Source organism: Buteo buteo, chromosome 1 (genome assembly GCF_964188355.1).
Source record: "Buteo buteo chromosome 1, bButBut1.hap1.1, whole genome shotgun sequence".
Taxonomy (NCBI): domain Eukaryota; kingdom Metazoa; phylum Chordata; class Aves; order Accipitriformes; family Accipitridae; genus Buteo; species Buteo buteo.
The window spans coordinates 12,530,134-12,553,877 of NC_134171.1; the positions used below are offsets into that span (position 1 = coordinate 12,530,134).

Below are 23,744 nucleotides of genomic sequence, written 5' to 3' on the forward strand. Positions count from 1 at the left end.
TACAGTGACCTTTTCTTATGTCAAGTTGCAATTCTGATTTTCAACTCCTCCTTTGCCAACATCACTTCATCTTCCTCTCCCTTCTAGGCCCAATATATCAGACCTTATACAAAATGTAAGCAGGTTACTGACCCAGTTATAGTTAAAGGCATCCTTCATTCTTGCACATTTTAGGTAAAGATGTAGGACTTGTCCAGTAAGTCTTTATGGTTGACTCTTTTTAGTGTCATATTGAAAGCCTGAGAAAAGTCCATCAGATTACCTAACCCTTCCTGCTACTCCTGCAGAACTATTCTTTCCTGAATATTTTGTATGTTTTTTGTCCAGTCACATTTTAAGTGTGGCAAATAATAGCATCGCTCCTTTTGGAAGATTATCCAAGTATAAAATGCCTGAAAATCTCCCTATCATGCATTATTCATCAAAACACAAAGCAAATGCTTCACTTTATGCTTCTGCCTCTATCTCTCTCCTGGCAAATATTTCTACCCACTTGTTGTGGGCTGGTTAACTCCTTCAATACACTTCTTTGGACTCTTGCACTTAAAGATTCTGCCAATCTGTAACTATATAGAATTCAGGAATTCTATCTATTGTCAGAAACAAAAGACAAAATGAAAAAAAGAGGTTTTCATAACATAGGCTTGTCATAACTTCAGGCTTCCCTGAAGTATTTTGTTTACATAACATGCATTCAACATATTTGTAATTGTCTTAGGATTTCAAATTGAAGCTGCTAAGTAAAATATTTAATGTAATTTGTAACTAAGTTTGGTTTGATATGTTTTTTATTCTAGTTCTATCCTTATTTGCACATGCCTGTAAACATGAATTGTTTTGGGATCAGCTATTAACATATATCCCAGAAAATATCCCAAAGGATGACTTGATAGAACATCACTGAAATCAGTGCAGTATTTGGCTGCAGCATGAGCAACTTTCTCTGACTAATCTCACCACCTAAATGTACACCTTCTGTGAAGTCTGACAAGGATTAAAATGGACTAGAGTTTACTAATTTCAGTTTAAAAGAGGAGTAATGATGGAAGTGAGTCAAGATGACTACCAGGACCAGAATCACAGTGACTTTACAGCTGTAGTTTCAGCACTGTGAAAAAGAGATGAACCACACACTTATACGCTGTTTGTGCACTCATCAGTGCTTAGCCTAACCCATCCAGAAAAATGACTTTATAATTTAACCAGAAGAAAACTGAAAGATGGTCAAAATTTACAAACATGATACAACTCCTGAATCTGAAAGTGGTATAAATACATCATAAGAGAGAGAACTATTCTGCATTTCTACAGATTCACTGATTCCCCAAATCCTCTTCTGCTGTACGACTATGCAGTTTATGTTATATTACTTTATTTTACATCCCATGAACGGCCTTTGGAGGCACTGTTTCAGCTTCATTAACTTTCTACTACACTATAAATTACAGAGCAATTGCTTATGGTCACTTTCTAGGGAGGAGCACATTTCAGAGGTACTATTTAACTATATTATGCAGGAGGATAAATATTACCAATATCCATATCAGCTGAAAATGCCAGGATTGAAATTACAGTAAAAACAAAGATTTGGACATGAAGACAATAAACTTTTAAATAAACCTCAAAACCAGATTATGATTTGCTTCTGGGCAACTGATATTTCATAAAACCCAACACTAATCAGCATATCAGAACTGTTTTATATCTCCTTAACAAAGTAATTCCTAAATTTCAAACAAATGCAGTATCTTCAAGCTTTACCTTGCCTTCCTTGGTGTATGCAAGTACTTTATCTTCTTCTTTTGGGTGGAAAAGGAGAGTTTCCACAAAGAAAGTAATGGGTTGTTTCTGGAAGGTGGCTCCTTCATCCATGCTTATGAAAAGGCTTTGGTCACGGTCATTATGGGATGAACTTACAAGAATTATCTAAGAGACAAAACCAACAACATATATTCAGAAGACTATTTTCTCTATAACAGACAACACAGCCTTATTTTTCTTGTGTAAATGTCACATTTTGTACATACCTTACCTATCAAAATTCTGTGGACAAGAAACTCAAAAGCATCTAAGAGATAAGGACTGCAAGATCCTATTAATCTTCCCTGACCAAATCTGTGAATGTTAAATTCTATAGCTTCTCTTGCAAATCACACCAAATTGATCACGCTCCTCATCTCTTCTCAAAACGACTGCCTTAGATTTTTGTCCTTGTGCAAGGTTCATGAGGCCACATGAGAAAATCTCCAGTCTAACCAAAAAAGAATTAATACTAGTAATGACTCATTTTAACATGTCCATATAAATACATCACTTTATTTAGTGAGGATGCCTTTATAAATACTAAATGTAAAAATCACTGCTATAGTTATATCAGAAGAATGACCCAGGAGAAAGAACTAGTTTATAACATCTCTCCATTGCTTCACCATTCTTCTGCTGCAACATTTAGGATAAAAAGGCAATTCACTTTAATGCAGAAAAATATGCCGATCAATTATTTGCATTTCCTTCTCAGCTCCGAATAATACCTTGACTCAAACGTAGTAATAGCTTGAGCTGTCTCCTTGTGTGAACTTCATATCAGGCTTTCAGCAACAAAGAAATTCTCCCCACATAATTTAATGAGAATTTCACTCTTCTGAGAATTTTCAACTTCTTCACCTTTTGCAGTTGGCCAGTGTGTTATAGGGTGGTTCTAAAAATGCCAATGTGAGGATGCATTTTTATTGTCTTTCCAGGTCAAATGGGTCCAGTTTGCATTCAAAAAGGTGCCTTTATCAACTGATAGCCTACAAACAAAACAGGTTTTCAAAGCCCAGCTGGGCTGTATTTGGCTTACACTTCAAAAACAATTAAAAAAAATAAAAACCCTGAATTCAAAATGTATTTAGAATATTTAGCAGATGATGTAGATGACACCACAGAATACTGATCACTATGATACAGTGACTGTAAATCGCTTACAGAGATAAATGGCAAAAAGTTATGCAAACAGAATTACAATAATGTGAATACAGAGGAAGAAAAATATTGGACAAAGCAGTACAATTTTTATGTAGTCACTTTTTTAAACTGAAGCTGAAGTTAAAAATTCAAAATTTCTAATGAATTACACAGATGTGACAGCTGGACTGAGCTTTTACTGCGATTGGTCTTGGGGGAAAAACTATAAATACAACATTTGTTGATGCTCTAATTTGACAGGTTACTTAAGCATGTGCACTTGTACTTGAAGAATGCACACTTGTACTTGAAGCACATACACAGTAGCACTAATTTCTGCATAGCTTTCATACACCTAAAACGGGGCACATACTGAAGTACATTGTTGAATGAGAGAGTTGCACGTGCTTCAGGGTCCATGGTCCACCACTGAAACCCCACACTAGAGCATATATTAAGCCAAAGGTACTTCTATTAACTGTGTGACTAGGTCAGTAAGAGCAAGATAATAGCCCATAACCTTGCTATGATCTTTTATTTTTTAAATTACGTACTTCACCCAAGAGTAGGAAACTATGTCATTTTTATTGGAAAACCTCTATAAATGACACCTTCACAAATGCCATCTCTTATTCCTATGTCTCTTGGTAAACTCTTCAGGCAGTATCTGTTTAATTTATTAACATATACACTCCAAATATGCTGCTGGTGGCCTAGATACAGCATTCAAATGTTCCTGTAACACACTCATTTGGCAGGTTTTCTGCAGAGGGCACGGCACCAACCTAAAATTGACTGTGACTGTCATGTGCTGCCCTGTCCCTTTGCTTGCATCGCAAGGTGGAGTGAAGAAGCGTTTATGCCCAGCATGGAGATTTGTACTTTCCTTGCCACACTACCATCTGTAACTCAGCCTCAAAATAGCTAGTTTTTCTTGGAAATAAATGAATTCAAACTATCTGCATGCTGAGCAAGCTATATAGTGCTCATTCCTGTTGGTTCCTGACCAGATCACAGAAAGAAGGACCCAGAACTGTGCTAAAGTAAACTCCACAAGCAAAGCTGCAATGTGAGCGCCACAATTCCGGATGAAGCTTGTGTCCGAGCACACCCTCGCATTTTAACACATGCACAAGGCTGGTCCTGACACCTATGCTTAGCTTGCAGTGTGTACAAGTCCTTCCATGCTGTATCACTAGAAGCAGTAAGGTAGTAATTCCATATAGAAAGCTTAATATCTTTGGATACAGTCTTCTAGTCCAACTAACACTTTCTGTAATTATCATTATCTTCATTCCCTCCTGTTAATGTTTTTAAAAATGTATACAACTAAGACAACAAATCAGTATGGCATATACTCCAGAAAAGGTTTAAACTGCCCTTGTACAGAATGGCAATCTCGGGACTACAAGCACTATTGTCTTGCTTGCTTTTTCTGGCCCAATAAATCTTACGCTTCCAAAAATACCAAAATATTGGCTTCAAAATAATAAAGGAATGAGGTTTATAAATTTGGGAGTGTTTTTCACTGTTAATGAGCCTTGAGTGTAGGCACATCTAAGTTTCATAATGAGGACCCAAGAGCAGCTTGCAGAGACCATCATTCTAGAAACTGAAGTCATAAGAAAAATGCTAGCTATAATGAAATGCAAACACACTGTGATATTTGCTAACGCTGTCCTTCAAAAATATTATGTATCTTTCAGAGTTCAATCTATCAGAAAAAAAACAGCCTAAAGATTGTAGACATCTAAGCATATATGGCAAAGACCCTAACTATATTTTTATTCACACACAGATCATAATTCATTTAATGAAATATTTTTTAATTTCACTCAGTGTTCTGATTTATATTTCAATAGTTTAAACTGATCATTATGTGCCAGGCATACAGATTTGCTTCCCACAGCTAACACACTGGGTACTCAGACTTGCCTGCTGGCTAACACTACTTATTGAGGAAAATATTCCAGAGTAAATATTGTACCCACATTAAATGCTTTCCATAACAAGTTTTGTTTACTTTGTAACTGGAACAAATAGCAAAACCTTCCTGCTAGCAACTGATGAAGGGATGCAACTGGGACATACTATCCGGAGAGCCGACTAACAGTGATTGCTGAGGTTTTTAACTCAAAATAAACAACTACTTGCTTGAATAATTGTGTATCCAAAAACCAGAACAGATTTTAATCACATCTAAATTTCACTTAAGCTTCTTTTAAACATCATTTTACAGAGCATTTCTCCCTCCTGTGAGACTCTTCTAATATTTTTTTAGTAAATTGTAACTTTATATTTTTCTGTTTATCCCTGACCTCTCTTCCTAATCTCCCATCAGCTAAGTAAACCACTATAAAACATGTGTATACATTCAGATCAGGTGTAAATCTACAACTTCCAACAGTTAAGCGGAGGTAAAAGAATATTTCAAGGAGATAAACTATCCCACAGATTGTAAAGAAAATGAGTAAAAATAGGATATGTTATAGATCAACAGGAGGAAAGCAAAAAAGATTTCTAATAAAAATGAAAAATACTACACCATGCCAACATATGAATTAAAGCATTCCAAAAATAAAGAAAAGCTATGCTTTTCCTCATTTCAGGAAAAGTTAGTGAGGCAGGCGGTAATATAAAAGCCAAATAAATCTGAAAATAACATAATTAAATCCATTTATTTAATCTCTCTTTCAGGACTGATTGGCCAATGTGCATGTCTAACCATTCCCTCCACTGGGCGGAACCACAATCTGAGCCCCAAAGGATAAAAAGACTCTGACAGCTTAGGCTACAGTAGCTTGCGTATCATACTTCTTCTTCCGCTATTACCATGAAGACTTGGAATAATCACAGTGATTACTAGGGAGTCTTAACTGTAGATTTGGCAGCAATTCAAAGCTATGCTGTAATTTCAAGTGGCAATAAACACAGGATATTAACATGCATCATTTGCACTGGGTCTGAAATACAACCCCCCTCCCCTCAGTTTAGGTCCAATCAAAATGTAAACTCAAGATAAATTTGATCTTAATCAGCACTTTCTCTAAAACAAGGCAATCTTCTAACCTATTACAATTGTGCTGTCTCTTTCAGCTTCAGCAACGGATCTTAATTTTAATTCTAGCTTTTATTTTCCTTTCTGTTTCTCTAGTATTAAAAAAAAAGAAAAAATAAAAAGTCAAAATGTCCATCGTGAAGAAATTTCTAGACTCACAGCATCTGACTTGCCACAGGAGATTTCTGCAGGAAGTGGTGAGAGAGATGAGACATACCATTTTTTAATTCTATAATCTTGTATATGGTCAGAAATCAAGACACTTCATATTCCCCAGCACTCTAAACTGACCTTGAAGGAAGAAACCTCCTTTGGGCTGAGTAAGAAATCAAAATACAGAAACTCTTCATTTCAGCACACAGCAGCCATGCACTGAGAGGCCAAGCGTGCCCAGGAAGCACCTACACTTCTTCAGTCACCTCCAGGAGACTGAACTCCCACTGGAGTGAATTCTATCTGGATTTGGCTATGGGGATTCAATCCTAAAGAGTTCACTCCAGCAAAAACCTTAACAATGCAAACTTATGAGCCATCCCTACTAAGGTCAAATAACTGCCATTAAGAACATGTAATGTCAACACCTAGATGAAGGTTCTGAGCTAAACTGGAGACAAGGCTGCTGGGCACAGGGCAGCACCAAACTCCTAGTGATACCATCACATAAACCTGCATGCCTACGTGTGTTCCGAAGAGCAATATTCTTTGTGGCAGTACTGCCAATCTCGGGGCAGTATTCATAGAGCTTTGCAGCACTGCAGTCACACCCTCAACATTTTTCAGATTAAGTAACTAACTCATCTATTTTTCTTGTTCTTACAGTTTACATTATTTATGTGTTATTAGATATGCTTGGCTGATACAGAAATTACTCTAGCTCCTGGTCCCAATTGTAAACGAGATGTTGCTTCTCAGATGGCATACATAAAACGCACAAAGTGGACTGCCAAGGGTTATGATTTTTATCTTGGATGGTATGAAAGACCTGATAACTCAAAAATTGCAAAGCTGCAGAGTGAAATATAGTCCCTTTACTCTCATATTGGTAAAAACAATATCTAAAGAATCAACCCAGGTTAATTCCAAGCAGAGTGAAATAAAATGCCTTCCAGATAGCAGTTTAATCTTGTAGATTTTTCCTGGAAGTTGCACCCAAATTCACTCCTCACAGATGTCACTTATTAGTGAATCTAATCACTAATGAATCACTGAAAATTAAGAGCTAGAAAATCAGCTTCTGTGCGCAACCCAATTGCGTAAATGCACATTGATGGAATACATACATACATGAATGTACATAAATCCCAGAACAGTATATTACTTTTCATGGTAAGCATTCACAGCTTCCTCTAGAATTTGTGCATTCTCTTGAAGAGCCCCTTTCAAGCTGTCACACAGATGCATTTCAAAACAGCAACTAGTCTCTATGAGAACTGCCATAAGGGAAGGGAAGGTGGGAATGTTAAGGATGGCTCCCGAGAAATATCCACTACACTGATCGCATAATCTGAGGACATAATCTGAAGCACTCCTGGTGGGGCGAATGGAAAGCACGTAGTACAGTTTCGTCCCCCCTGTGTTGTGGTCAGCTCATTCATCATTTGCAATATCACAAATGAAGCTGTAATATTATTCATCCAGTACCAGCAACATATTAGGCACTTCAGGAAGTGGAGTGAATATTACGAGGTTAGGATCTTAAAATGGGCTGGTTACCAACTGAAGCAGTTGGTAACACATGAGACATGGTGAAGAAGGAATGAATACCAGAGTTAGCACCTTAAAAGAAAAATGTGATCAGAGTAACTGGACAGAAAACAACTGGCTCACACTGCAACTAGGCAAGCCTGAAATGATATAATCTGATCATAAAAGGAAAGTTTTGAAATAGTTGTTTTTTCTCTAGGGATTCACTATAGTGGAAGCAAGTTTAAGGGTGGTTACATATCATAAATAATGAATGCCCACAGAGAAACACCTACAAAAGTCCTGACTGATATTGATGACCAGCCTGAAAATCCTGCCCTGTTGCAGTTTGTTGGCAACCTGTATACATTTAAATCTGCCAGATATCTATAACTGAACACCTCAAAGATGCTGACTACACCAACTCTCCAGGGGATACCAATTACAGCTCAATTCTTCAGTCTTCTTATTTAGAGAAGTGTTGGGTAGGATAAGCAAGGTGATCACTACCTCTTCCTCCATGGGAAGAAATCTCATCCATCTGTAACCTGCTGGAACCAAAAAATTGTTGTCAGTTTACTAGCATGGCAGGCCAAATTTTCATGAGGAATGCTCTGTTCAAAAACATTTCAGAGCAATAACTCGAGCCGCTAGCCCTCGAATTCTAAAAAACTGGCACATATTAAGCAAATTTGGTATTCCTGCAATATACTGAGGTGTGAATATGCTGAAGGTCACAGCAGAAGGAGAGGAGAAACTGCACTGAACATCTTCATAGACAGCCCTTTCTTTAACAGTTATTTTTTCTAGTGTTATTTGCACCTATCTTGCAGAGCTAAGGTACACATACATTGTTTATCTTCTGCAAAATACATTGGCACGGTTATGAGCAAGTAGTTAATTAATAAGGAATATCTTTAATATATCCAGTGGATCTCTTGGCACAGGCTGAACATAACACTGAGAGGAAAAGAAGCTTGATTAGGTACATAAGATTGACATGAAGGAACCTAATACTATTTGTTACAGATACTACTTTTTTGTCTCTGTTTAAAGTGAAAACAGAAGAGTCCTTTGGTCTTCCTGCATGGTCCAATGTCAGCTTGGTTATTGCTAATTCTTCAGCAAAAGTGATCATTTAATATATCCTTTGTGTAGTTCCTACATCTAAAAAGAGCAAAACTGAATGTTGAGATTTTTTGTGGGATGATCATCATATTGATATCTTTGCATATTCAAATGGTTTCATTTAAAACTATGCACTCCAGTATACCTGGAACTAAATCAGATAGTCTTCCCCAGTATGCTCTAAATCAGCAGTCTGAGTGTGGAACAGTGCTGGGGGAGGCATAGTGCCAATTCTTGTCACAGCAGGGGAATGTTCCCTAACCAGGTTTTATAATGCCCATAAAATAAGGACATTTTGCGTGTCTTGGACAAAAAAAAAGGGGGTTGGATTGCACAACAGAAATGGGCAAGTTTGACTCTTTCTCACCAACATCTCCACAAACATCAGTATTTCCCAGACAGAGCAGGCACACACTGATCTATTTAGCTTGAGCATTCACAGACTAATCTAATTCAAGAAGTTATTTTGCAACCTCCAATAAACCTGTAAATATTTTCTGCCTGAAGACATCACAGAGAAAAATAAACAATGCTTCCCAAACAGGATAATGGATGCACAGCAAATGACTGCTTATGTGTGTTGATCTAATTTAATGAAGAAACAGGTCAAACAGTTCCTAGTCGCCAGCCATTAATTTGTCAGCGGCAAAAACTGGACTAAACTGAAAGACAAATTACATGGATGGTAATTAGTGGACAGGAGGAAAATATGAAGGAAAGAAAGGCAGTTGTGGTGGTTAAAAATATGAGTCATATGGGATTGATCAGGACCTCATCGTCTTGTGTAATAGGTAAACACTTGTCTGCCTTAAAAATAGTACAGGTGTGCCTTTTGGTCTTTTATTATGAAACTCAGTTCTATTATAAGGCTGCATAATAATTTTCTAGGAAAACTGGAAAAGGGAGCTCTCAAAACATTATTCTGGGGAATCTCACTTTGCACAAATTGCCCCCTCCAATCCCAAGTACTCAACAGGTTCCTGGTGTTCTTGCAGCCAAAGGCCTTCCCATAATGTTGCCAAGATATCCCTAACACCAGTTGAGGCATCAACTTCAAGTACCTATATTCCTCTCTCTCCCAATTCTATGGAACACTTCTTATGGAGATCAATGTACCTAACGACTCTGTTACAAATCATAAAGAATAAGTAGCATTTTCCAAACTTGGAGATGTGTGCGTGTGTGCGCATACACATGTACATCTGCAAATACCCACAGGTTTATGCAAACGGATGGGCTGCATCCAAAGTTGCTGAAGCAGCTGGCTGAAATCACTGAGAGCTCTGAAAGGCTCCAGTGACTGGGAGAGGTTCTTGAAGAATGGAAAACAATAAACATCACGCCCATCTTACCGTCATTTACAAAGTCTCTCAGATGTGTCTCACGCTGTATTTTGAACATGTCCATTCCCACACCTAAAGGGGTAGCTGGCACTACGAAGTGAGTTGTTAAAAGTCCTTACCCTTCAGGAAGCACCTGCTTCCTTTTGAGAACTGTAGGCTCTCTCCTTAAGGGAGGTCTGGGTATAGTTAAAGATTGAACAGCTTTTCTCTCCTAGACCACAGAGGAAAATACAAACCTGGGGGAAAGAGCTGTGTTGAGCAAGTCTTTCATATGTAAGGCACAACTGATTATGTGGTTTTGAAGGGGAAAATGGAAGGGAGAGTAGAAAGGGAGGCAGAGCAGCAGAAGCAAATGCTGGAAAAACAGTAATTACTTTTCACTTGAATTTGGCCATATCTCCATTATGTAGGCTACAAAGCTTAATTATAAAAGCTCTTGCCATTGAAATATTTCCCCTTATCTTTGATATCCAGTCCAAATGGACTGGAAAAAAGCCCTTGAAAAGCAGAAAGGAAATGTCTTTTAAAGTAATTTTTGGTCCCATTAGGGTGAATCTCATTAATAGAAAAAGGACTTCACCGAAGAATAGAGGGTTTATATTCACAAGCATACAGTACCGCTGTGCCTTATTCTAGCAGCGCTCTAGATAATAAACCTTCCTCCATCACGGCTTAGATTTCTGCAGTTGTAAAGTACACATTTTATATTGAGGTAGGGTTTTAGTAAATGCACATGCCTGGCACTCATTGCACTAGTTTTTCTCCAGGTGTACTTGGGATGGGTGCTGACTGGAGCTTTTGAAAGATAATGTGTAAAACATTTTTTATATTGAAAAGCATCATTTTGCCATAACTGAAATGTATTGCTGAAAACTTCCATCAGAAGATTTACCAGCATGATTCCTAAGGCCCATGAACAAATTAGGGGGACAGGGTATTCCTTCTGGGGCTCTTCCACCTTACGCTCATAGATAGAAAATATTTATTGGGACAGAGACACTGACTTTGTGATCAGCTGTTAGAGTACTTATATGTGTCGCTGCAGGAACAAGTCTTGGTATCTTCCCTGTTGAACGCTGTGATTACTAAACCTTAGGCAATTCTGTACATATTCTTATATGTATGAGAGAGAAAAGGCTGCATGTCATCAAAACCAAGACAGAAATAATGTTATTTTGCTCATTTGCTAGATTGGTAAAATTCAGGGGCAAGGGTTATTGTTTCTATGTTTGTTCCCAAGCATGTTATTTTGGCTCTTTTTCAATACATTTTAATGAAAAGTTGAAAAGTGAATAGGAAATGAAATTAAACAAATCCACAAACTTTTCTACTAATCCCCTTTCTCTCACTTTTACTCATATTTAATCCTCATGAGAAGTTTGTAATTAATCCAGGGGATTTTTTTTATTTTTATTAACATAAAACTTTACTGAAAATGAGAAGTTGGAGAGCTTGGATCCCGGCAGTGTGTTTACAGACACAGAAGGCAGCTAGTAAGATTTCAGGAGCTTTCTCTCTTGGCAAGAATATTGTTAGAGATTCAGCTATGAATTATGGCTGATACTGAAAAAGAAAATCCAGGTGATATTATTTTTCCTTCTAAGACAGACAGCTACACAGAGCTCTAAAAACATCAGACCAAGATTAGTCTTGGGATACCAATTCTGTTCTCAGAATTCTGTTCTCAGAATTCTGGGTGCCAATTCTGTTCTCAGTCAGCAGGAACTTTGCAAACTGACCATTTTGCAGACCCTGAACTGACCCCATCCAAAGCAGAATTGAAATGAAACATTGGTCTTACCACCACGTTGGCACTTACAAGATTTTGCACTCTTGAGGCTGTAACACCAATGTCTTATGAGACTTTACATATATCACAGTTTCTCTACATTTCACATCAATACGAACAAGATGGGAATAAAAATACGTATGTGCTTACAGGTGCTGTTAAAAGGGAAATGGAGGAACTACAAAACCAGAGAAATTCAGGAATGGGAACAAAATATTGAAGAAGATATATTGGCAGGAACAATTGCATTGCAACAAAGAAAGGAGGGAAAAAAACTCTCCGCTATTCTCCTCAGGATGGCCATATTGTTCATATTTTGATTTCATTAGCAGAACATACCAGATACAACACAAGTCACTGGATTGTCTCAAGCATATTGGAAGTAAATATGGGACTATTGGAAGCAGCCCCATATTAACAAAATGAATTTTAAGACTAAATAAAAAAGCAACTCTTCCTTCTTACACACCACCCCCCCCATGCTGTCAAAGAAATAAGTATCAATCATGAAAAAATGCTCATATTAATACCAGTTGTTCTTATGAAAAAAAAAACCCAAACAAAACCCTACTGCAATGCAACTTCAACCTTTCAGTTTAAAGTACCATCTACTTCCAATGACTGAATAATAAATTTCAGCCCTTTACTGTACATTAAGACCATACTATACTGATGCTTCCAGTGGTCTCACTATCCTAGAGTTAACTTCCATGAGGGAAGAACACCTTACTGCTCCAAAGCCAATTTCTAATCTCAGCTGTGCAGATATATATGTTTTTTATTACATCTACTGGTCAACTGGTGTGCACATACACAGCAAACAGAACACAGACCTGTACATCTTTGGATTTGAACAGGCAGTCTTAAATAACCTGGGTTAGACAGAAAGGATAAAAACAATTAATCTCAGTTGGTAATTAGGTATCATTCTGGGAGATGCAGTTCCAGTGTGTGATGGACCCAGATGGATACTGCCCAGGTGTTGCATTAGAATATAGCTTTTTTACTTGGAAGTTGCATGTTTTTAGTCTTCCCCTTTCTTTCTTTCCTTTCAAATGAACATGTTCTTATTCCTAGATAACAACTTCAGCTCATCTCACTGTTTTTCCCTCTCCTTTGCCTATGATCCTCAGATCATCTGTTGTGCTAAGGGACAGGCTATGTAGCTACTGGGAGTTATTTGTCCAGTGTAACTCCTAGAATGCTGAAGAGAAGGGAATAATACACACATATAGGTAGGAAGAGACTTCTGGAGGTCATCTAATCCAACCTCCTCCTCCAAGCAAGGCCAAGTAGAGGACATAGTTCAGGACCATGTCTCCTCCAGTCCTGAATATCTCTAAGGATGGAGATCCCACAGTCTGGATGGTCTGTTTCAGTGTTCAACCACCCTCATCATAAAAATTTGTTTTATTGTAAGCTGTTGGGAGTTTCCCATGTTACAGCTGGTGTTGTTGGCTCTACCTCCAGTCCAGCTGAGAAGAGTCTGACTCCAGCTTCATGCACACCCTGTTTTAGACAGCAATAAGATCTCCCCTGAGCCTTTGTTGAGGTTGAACAAGCCCAGCTCCCTCAGCCGCTCCTCGTGTCTCTTGTGCCCTAGCTCTGGATCTACCTGTTCCTCAACTGGGCTCCCTATGGTATGTCAGTGCCTTTCTTGTCTGGAGGAGCCCCAAACTGAAGGACCTATTCTAGATGCAGTCTCAAGATTCCTAAACAGAAGGGAAGAATCACTTCCCTGGACCTGCTGTGTACACTCTTTCCAGAGCGTGTGGCTGGGTTTCTTTGCTGCAAAGGCACACTGCTCCACTCTTGGGAGTTCAACAAGGAACCCCAGATCTTTCCTGCAAAGCTGCTTTCTAGCCAGCCAGCCCTATTTATACAGTTGCTGGAGTTATTCCATCACAGGTAGAGGATTGTTTTTGTGTTAGACTTTGTCGAACTTCACGTTTCCTACCAGTTCATTTCTCCAGCCTGCACAGTGAATGTGGCTCTGAAAGTACCATCCTAAAAAAAAATATGTGTGTAATTGGAAGCACCTAACAATTGCTGCTTTTTCAACAACGACCACCACATTGTTCCCCACAAATGCTGCTCCCTGTTGTTGTGGTTTAACCCCAGCCAGCAACTAAGCACCACGCAGCCGCTCATTCACTTCCCCGCAACCCAGTGGGGTGAGGGAGAGAATCGGGGGGGGAAAAAAAGTAAAACTTGTGGGTTGAGATAAGAACAGTTTAATAGAACAGAAAAGAAGAAAATAATAATGATAATAATAAAAAGACCATAATAATAATAAAAGAATTGGGATATACAAAACAAGTGATGCACAAGTTGTACAACCTATAGTGAAGGGCAAGCACTGAAGCTACGAAGACTAGATTGTCCTCTGGGTTTTTCAGAGGCTTCTATCCATCTTGTTGGAGAAAGCTAGATGCCTAGGTAAAGTGGGGTTGATTGTCCCCTGTAGTCCAAGCCCCTAACATTTTGATGAGTCAGAATCTCAGATTCCTAAATTAGAAGGATGAGATTCCACTCTTGATTTTCTAGCATCAGTTATAATTAGGAATGTTTAATTGCTCATCTATGTTCTAGAATACATTCAAATGACCTTTTCTGGTCCCCAGATTTGTTTCAAAATTTGCTTTTTGTTCTGTGGGTTTTTTTTTTCCTGTTGGTATTAGCCCTGCTAACAACATAGTGTACTTTCTTATGTTTATAAAATCATTGCCAGTATAACTTTCCAGGACACCTTGTCCTTCACCTCTTAAGTTTTAATCCATTGTAGCCCTGGACCATAGCTAGCAACTGATAAAAAGCATAAGAAGATTTATGGTCTTTTATATCAATTGTATTTGAGGTAATGCTCCAAAAAACTTGTAAGCACCAACACAACTAACTGGGTGGAGGCTGAGTGGTGTGAGTTAGCCATAAAGGATGAGACATAAAAAAAGAAACACTAGGAGATATGAAAAGCCTCTATCACATAATTAAAAGTTAATTAAAAACTCTCAGTATAATCTATATCCAGAAAAAATGGTCCTTTGTCATTTCTACAAGTGAGTTTCCTGAAAGAAGCACTCATCTGAGACTGCAGCCCATTCCAGAAAAGTAAACAGAAATCACACAATAATCAACATCCCATCCCAGGTGGCATACTAATTTACTAACAGTTCTTGATAATTTATTGCAAGTTAAACAGTTCAGTGATGCGGGGGGGGGGGGGGAACAGGGGGAAGAGAGGGTTATTTACTCTCTTGCATGACAGTGTCTTACAGTCAAATCTACCTCACTTCATCAGCTTGCTCCTAGGCATTTCTTTGACAGAATTAATAAGGAGACAAGAAAAAGTTTGTAGAGGAATAGGTTATAACTCATTTATTGCTACTGAAACAAAAGGGCTTATGGGACTTAAAAGACATCAAAGATGTTATATTTACAGAAAAAAAACCCCAACCAAAACAAAACACCACCCCACCCCCCAAAACCCAAAACCAAGAGAAAAAATAAGCCTCATTCAAGAAGAAAGATTGCCCAGGTGGATGGCTAGTCTTCCCAAATTGCTGCCAAACAGACTTCTGTGGTCTGTGAAATATTTTGTCTTTGATAACTAAACAATATTGCATGATTATACAGAACCAAAGGATCCTAAATCAGAATGTTTCAGAAAGTAATAACCAAAATTTCTGTGAGTTTTAGCTGTATAAATCAAGGTGGTGCCTGTGGATGCAGAAATAATACTGAAGTTAGGATTCGTAAACAAAGCAGCAAGAGGATCCCACCATCTAAAATGCAGTCAGCATGCCTACAGTCCTAGCTAAGTTTTCAAACGGCTTCAGCACACCCATTTCTCTGTGTGCCCGATTACAAGTTGCCCAGGGCAAGACTGTCTCTCTGCTTCACATCTGGACAGTGCCGAGCTCAATCATACCTTTGCCTGTAGGTGCAACCATGATAAAAGTAAATAAATACAGCTGCACAAACCAGACTGGTCACTCCAAGTGCTGAGAGCTGCTGAGTGTTTTTTGAACTCAATTCTATTTTTTTAACCCCTAAATAAGAACCTGGCAATTTTTGAAGAGACATCAAATATTTTTGGCAAATTAATTCATATGAGCAACACACTGCCCTCATTTCCACCGTCAGATACAGAAAGCAGCTCCATTAATTTCATTCATTGTACTACTGCTGATACACTAGTGGTGTGATCTGCAAACTGCTTGGCATCAGAAATTCCCAATTATATCATCTTCTTTCATGCTTTCCACAATTTTCAGAGATTTTAAATCTATGCCTACAGAGAAGCCTGAGTCTGCTTAGCCTCCTATTCTGAGCATCTTTTCCAAGGTTTATCACTAGGAAGAGTTTTCAGTATCATGGAGCTATGAATGTGATTTTGCAAACAATCATGGCAGTGGGTATTAATGAAAGGTCAGATATGATTCATCCTGTTATAATCACTGCAGCCAAGGAGGAAGAGAATAAAAGAGAACAATGCAGGCTGGTGCCTAAACAACCTGTTGTGGCACCATGCTAACTGAGAGTAATCACTGCAAGCCATTGAGAAGCTGAACTGTTCCCCTGGAAAACAAACCCTGACTAAGAAATGTCAGATTGCCAACAGTTAGTTGAAATAGGATGACAGAAGAAGTTGAAGCTATTTTTTTGGAGTGGCCTATATCAATTCTGGGGAATGGTAAATCCCTGCAAACTCTCAACAACAACATACCCAACCTGTCAAGCCTCAGGGGAGACCTGCTTATCCGGTTCCCATCTCTCTCTCTCTCTCTCTGTGTGACATCAGGGGAATCTCTGGTTCCCTTGCTGAACAGAGCACAGGTCATCAGTACAAGTTTTTACAGAAATCCAACCAGGTAGGGCAGCTGCAGTACGATGCCAATATTTTTCTAATACAAAACAATTGTTGACATCTTTCTTATTCACATTCAAATTTACAGTTAGTATGTTTAGTCTTTGGTTTTTGAGAGAATTTGTGAATTCAGATTTAGGCCATAGTTTCTTATGGAGTATGGAACCTACATCCGCTACAGAGAAACATTTTTCAGTGAAGTGGGGCCATATGGCTCAACATAGTGCAGATTTGATTTCCAGCTAAAATCAGTTCTACAATAAAACAATCCCACTGAAAAAAGTCTGTCTCATATTGAGACATTTCTTGGAAAGAAACGAAACAGCTAAATTTTGCAGCCTACCTACATGTTCATATCATAACCTATTAACCAGACATTATCTCTGTTTTTTCACCAGTAAAATGAATAGGGACAAAGTCTTTACATGCCTGCAAGGCTTTGGAAACATTAATGAGATATAGATCATGTTACAATATGCATTTCAAGTTTGTATTGTCATTAGTGTCCAAGATTTACCATGCTTAGGCTGGGAATTTCTGTATTTTGTTCCTCCAGCCCCCAGGTACATCTTTTGACTTCTCTCAGTTATTCATGTCTAAGTGAAACTGCAAGTTGACAAACTATCACTGAAGTAGAAGGAGAATGAGCAGTGTAGGTTATAGGTAATTTAAACATTCATATAAGCATCTCCATCAAAAGTTGTAGTTAAAGTGATTTCTATGCTGCCCTGTATCTTTATCAGATCTGGGCCCCCCAGGAAAGCATTTGATGGTCTGTAGTTCCCATTATCTAGCACAATATCAACAGCTGATCCTGTGATACTCTAAATTCTCATATAATGAAAAATGGTTTGGTTTTATGTCAGTATTCTGTCTACATTTTCCTTCAGAACTTAGGAATGCATTATATTTTTTTGTATCTATTCCCAAATCTATCTGTTGTATTTTTAGGCAAAATAATCAGCTATGACCTTTATTAATCCACACTGACTTTGTTAAATATAAAGAGTAAAAACCCCCACCTTCAGAAGTTTCATTCACTGAAGAGTACTTTTTGCAATATAGTGATGGTAACAAAACAATTTGCTGTGAATGCTGTAACATAATGCAAGCTGACAAGGTACAGTAACTGTTCCCAAAGCACACTGCACTCCACAAACATATATCACGCCTGCAAAAACCACACAGCCTTTTCTCAACAGAAGATTTGTAATAAAATTACATGCTCACAAAGCCTTCCCCATCAACACAAGACCCTACAGCTATGCCAACTCTGCTGTATTTTGAGATGGGTGTCTATAAACCCTTTGCTGAAGGTTACACTCTAGAAAAGGAACAGCAAAAACGCCCACCCTGGTCATAGACCAGTACATTATGACAAACCGCTACATTAATAGTTTAAACAAGATCCACCAGAAGATGACTCTCGGATCCCAACAAGGATGTGGCTGTGATGGGCAGGCAGCAAAAGCAGCCATGAGGTAGTCAGGATCCCAAGCTGTATTTAAGATTTTCTTAGAAATTCACTCTAAGACTTGGGGGGACTGTTTACCTCACCTATCTTTTCTTTATAATACCCATCAACATAATGGAGATAATACTTATGTGCACTGTAGGGCTAAGATGATGGAATTAAAATATGACTTAATATTAAACTGTCCTCTGCTGTAAGTACTTCAGAATATCCCTACTTACACTTCTCCAAAAAAGCACACAGGTTTCATCCTGTGTGGGTTTCTTCTCATTTTGCACGCTGGCGTTTTGATCATATAATGTAAAACTGTTGTTGCAATGGGCATAATGAAGATCAAAATACTAGCCACTGATGAACAAGGAAACAAACAGTATGGTGAAGAAAAATAAACATCATCTGTGCTGTCAAAAGAAGTCTCAAAAGCAGATTTTCCATAAAGTATGTATAACCTCCACTAATTGAACTTCATAGATCCCTCTAGAAATAACAGAGCCAAACATGAAGACCATTAAATCTGTTGAAGCTCAGTCTAACAGATACAAATCTTTACCCTGAGAAACAAAAACCCTTGCTACAAAATCGGGTTCAAACACATTTGCCAGTGTAAAAATTGTGCCTAAATCTATGAAGTCCAGATCTATTTTGACCTTTCAAAAAAATAGAGTTGGAGGTAGGGGTCTATAGAGTCCTTCTTCACTTTAACATATACGGTGTTCTAGCAAAGTAAGTAATCCTTTCTTATGTAAGAGGAGGCTGCAGAATTGGGTTTTCTGTGACCATCTATTGAAGTAAAACAATTTGTGATGACTGTCTTGGTTTTCAGAGGTGTAAGAATTTAGGCCTTGGAGCTGGTTTACCCTCTATAGCACACCAGTACTTGGTGACGTTCATATTATCAAGAGGTGCTCAATTCAGTGTGAAAAGTTCACACTTGTATTAGCACTCCATTTCCCCCCTCCTATTTCTGATCTGAAAGTTAGCTAATATATCTATTTTTAGATCCAGTAATTACCACTAGCAGTCTCACCACTCTGAAGAAAAAGCAGAATCACAGCATTCACCATTATATTACAAATTCTGAATGGAACATACTTGAATTACTCAGTAAAAAGGAATCAAAAGTCACATCATGTTAAATCATGCTGACTACAAGTCAGTATAAGCCATTCTTTGCCTCAGGAAAGAAGGTCACTCCAGCAGCATTATGAGTTATTGGTGTTTCTGGATGCTGAGTTCTGTATCAGTTTAGTTGAATTAATGGAATGATATAGTCTGATCACAGAGAGATCCTTAAAAATATTTTTCAAGAGGCACTTGTGCACAGTCTCAATCTGAAGTTTTATTAAAATAAATACACTTCTGTACTCTGGAGAATACAAGATCAAGAGTGCCCTTTGCAGATGGAAGAGAAGATACAGCGGTTGCTGGAGGTTCTTAGCGTTCCCTCAGACCAAATCCCAAGAAAGCTTTGTCTTCTGCAAAGACAAGCTTTCCCAGTGGGCTAGGGAGTAATATGATAAAGCAGGACATTAATACCCATGGAGTCCCACTGCAAATAAATTAATACACAGTTTGGAAATACTGCTGAATTATCAGAATTTTTTTCTCCCTCACTCCCCAATATCTATTCTGAATTCAACCCATTCCATTCTGATTAGCAATTTGGAAAGCATTGAGTATGTACCATAGCCTTCCACCTTGAAATGGTCATCTTGTAAAAGACAAATGGTTAAATGAAGGAAAATCAAGTATGATTCTTACCTCAAAGCAGTACTAGTGTGTTGCAATACAAGTGGGAATATATACCATGGCAGCAAAATATGGCAGAGAATTACAGCAGTGCAAATCATTCTAAGATTTAAGTTATTTTGGTTTTATCTACATACAAAATATATTTACTAGAGAAATTTTAAGAACCTCTGAGGAACAGTATTTGGCTGCTTGAGAAATATTATATCCCAGAGTGGCTTCTGTACAATTCATGTAGACAAAAATTGCAGGGAACCTTACAAGTACTGCTGGCTTCTGAGTAATCACGGGGGATATCATCATTACTCACACCACACAGCCAGCTTCTCCCAAGTCATAAACAACTGTAATTAAGGAATGATTGGCAAGCGTCAAAATTTATCTTCAGACAGGACTACCAAAATGATTTTCTTAATCACCTCAAGAGAAGTATAAAAACACATTGCCCGTAATAGAAAAGATTTTTCTTCACAATTCTTACTCTATACATAAGTAATTCAATTTTCACCAAACTGGATTGCTATGTGCCTTGTTTTTTGTAAAAAATACAGATACAAAATGAATCTCAGTCTTACCTGAGAACAATACAGGTGCTTTTTCCCTCCTTCATCATCTCTTTACTATCTGCCAGTCTTGCTTATATAATTACATCCAGAACAGAACTTCCTACATTTTGCAGGGACAAACCTTTTTTATGTTTCAATAGTAGCGCTTAGTAGTTCAACCCTGGTTCTTAGTCGTTCACCCCAGCTCCCTGTTATTCAGACACATTTATGTATTTTCATTACCATGCTGAATTAACACATCTCCCAACATTCAGCAAGGAGCGGCACTGTAGGTGGCTTGGTTCAACGTGGCTGAATTATTGACATGACAGTTGCTTCCTGAATCACTTGTCAAAAGCAATCTCCAGCTCCTACAACCTTCTGCTCCTGCTCTTCCTTTCTCTCCTTGCTCTTGCACCTTTCTTGATTGCCCTTCGAAGGAAAGTCTTCCTTTTTTAACCCACCCTGGCTTGGTCCTTCCCCTCTTAGAAGCAAATCTAACACTCCTGCTCCTCCTAACTTTGACTGGCACATGTACTGGTTGTCTTCTCAGAAATCCCCAACAGTTAAAAGCAGTGTGATCCTGCCCCAGAAGGCTAAAATACAACAGATGGATCTGAAGGACTTCTGAATATTTCAATGACTCTGTACCAACCACAGCAGATCAGAAATGTGAGCACAGAGAAGGGAAGATAGATCCTGACCATCACTTGTAATATAAAAAAGAAAACAGGTTGAAGTACAAGGGAAAAACATTACCATTGCTCTCCATGTTGTAAATTCATGGAGAAAAAAAAAGACCAGCTTTCAAAAAACCTTACCTTCTATTGAAGCATTTAAATAAAGACGTGGTTTTCAAAAATGCTGAGCATACAGCAACTCCTGTTTTGACCCCATGAGTACATTTCCCAATTATGTCAGAACTCAGTACTCTCAGCTCTTGAAAATCTGATCTTAATCATAGGGACTAAGCAATTTTGATCCTTTCTCTCCTCTCCCACCATCCCCCAAATCTGCTCCCAAAAGGATTCTGTAAATGTGAAGTCTGTTGCAGAGTCGCTTATTAACGCAGTGCATTTTCTCTTTCACTCAAGAGCTTAGTATCACACGTCTTCATTACATATATATATATATTTTTTTTTTTTTTTTTTTATATTTATGGCAGTTAAATACCTGTTCTCAACATGTGCCATTAATACCAAGCACCTGCAGTCTGGAGACATCACTTCAGAACATCACACTATTTTTATGAGTAACAACTCATCCCTTCCATCAGATGAAAGAGAAATAATAGTTTCTGATCTCAGATTACAGCTGTTATGTTGCTGATGGAAGAATATTCTGTTTAATAGAATGACCTGTGTTACCTTTTGTTAGGGAAGTGACAATTGTGAAAGGCTTCATTAAAAAGAGAGAACGAACGAGCAAGACAGAAAAGCCCTTTAAGAAAGTTGGGCTGTCAGGTTTTCTCCGAGGGAAGTAACAGTTCTTTTCACACTGCTGTGTGAACTGAATTATATTTGACATTTATTCCAACTCAAACCTACCTAAAAGTTACACAGTCAATCAACATTCATTAGAGTCAGGAGTTAGGATTTATTAAAGTGTTTTTCTCCTCTGAATTTCACCCCCCTTTACAGATCCTCCGTCAGTAACTTTCCAACTCAGCATCATACAAGACAGTCAACTTTTTACTGAGCTCTGTGCATGGAATATCCTTGTTTAGTCTGTTTTATGAAGGTGGTATGTACCCAGGAAACTTCAGAGGTAAGTGTAATTGAGGGGCAGGTATCACTGCCGATACACAGCTGACACGGATGTGCACCACTGCCCTTTACTGGACCTGTTCAAGCCTTTGCGATAGCAACCTACTTCTATCAGCTATTTGCCACCAGAGTTTCCAAGTGAGAGTTCAAAAGGTGTAGCATTTGAGATTCCTATCCTGCCTCCCCAGTTTCTACCTCTTAATCAAGTTTTGATAAGCTATCACTTGTACAGCAGGTTGTGAGTTTACAGATTAGGCAACAGAATCAACTCAGCTGTGCTCAAATTATGACAGTGTCGGTTTTAGTGCAATGAACTTGGATTGCAATATGATAGCATTAAGCAGTGTTCCTGTTCAAATGCAGGGCATACTTGAGAAAGTCAAGTAACTGAAAAACCTGAAGGATAGAACCCTTCATCTCTGTTTCTGTGATATAAAAAAGACAATGAAGCCCTGTAAGAAAGTCATAACCGGTTTTGCTGTGTGCGTTAATATTAACCCTGAGCACCAGATAGTGCTCAAATATATCTATTATGAGGCTTCCATTTGTTGGAGGAATTGATCTAAAAGGCAGACTGCAACCCATATGTAAACAGCTGAGTCAGTTATGCATTAAATTACTGACACCAAACAATTTTTAGAAGTACTTATTTACCATAAAAATACAGAGCAATTGCTGTATTTTCACTAACTATAAAAACCCTCACAGATTCATACCTTTTAAGGCTAGAAGAGGCCATTACAACAGTCTCTTATGAGTGCAACACTGCTGAAACTGCATGTGATAGTACTGTAGATTTCTAACACCACTTTTACAGTGGCATAATTTTGCTGGCTTGCTGGATTTTCCCCAGATCTCTACTAATTATCTCTTTAATATTATGCTGCCTATACTCATTACATAAAACCACTGTGAAGTAGAGTAAAACTTCAAAATGGTGCAACTTTATTTCCTAGATTAGGAACATTTCCTGCATGTGTTCTGCTTTTGCTGTAAAATGTAGTTCATCTCATGAAGCACAGCAATCCAAAGATCAAGAGGGGCTGGTGAGAGTCATACTAACACCATCCTACTCGACATCATAGCAAATGAATCCCCTATGGGGGGATGTAGGAATACTTCAGGTCTTATCAGGAGATATTGGGACACCATTTGTATCCAAGTAACCTCAATGCATCTCTACATTAATGGAATCATATTTCAACTGAAGAAAGGTCTGCAGCTGTCAAGGAAGAGCATTACCCACATTAGGAATTGCAGAGGTAGCCGTGGTAAATAAATGGTGCTCCTGAAGTACGCTCTATTTTTTGCCTGAGGCCTATTTCCAAGCAATTTTTCAGTGCCATTAATGACATCAAGAAAATGAAATACTTTTGTTTATACCAGACTTGAAATT

General features: G+C 38.2%; 1 protein-coding gene across 5 annotated transcripts in view; it reads right to left on the reverse strand.

Annotated features, from left to right (window-relative positions):
* The window catches only part of SORCS2 (sortilin related VPS10 domain containing receptor 2), a 587,964-nt gene that overhangs the window by 120,005 nt on the left and 444,215 nt on the right, over positions 1-23,744 (reverse strand). For all 5 annotated transcript variants that reach the window (XM_075022616.1, XM_075022608.1, XM_075022603.1 and 2 more), the window contains exon 4: positions 1,762-1,926. In XM_075022616.1, the coding sequence (XP_074878717.1) occupies positions 1,762-1,926 (165 nt within the window). The remainder of the gene's footprint in view (positions 1-1,761; positions 1,927-23,744) is intronic.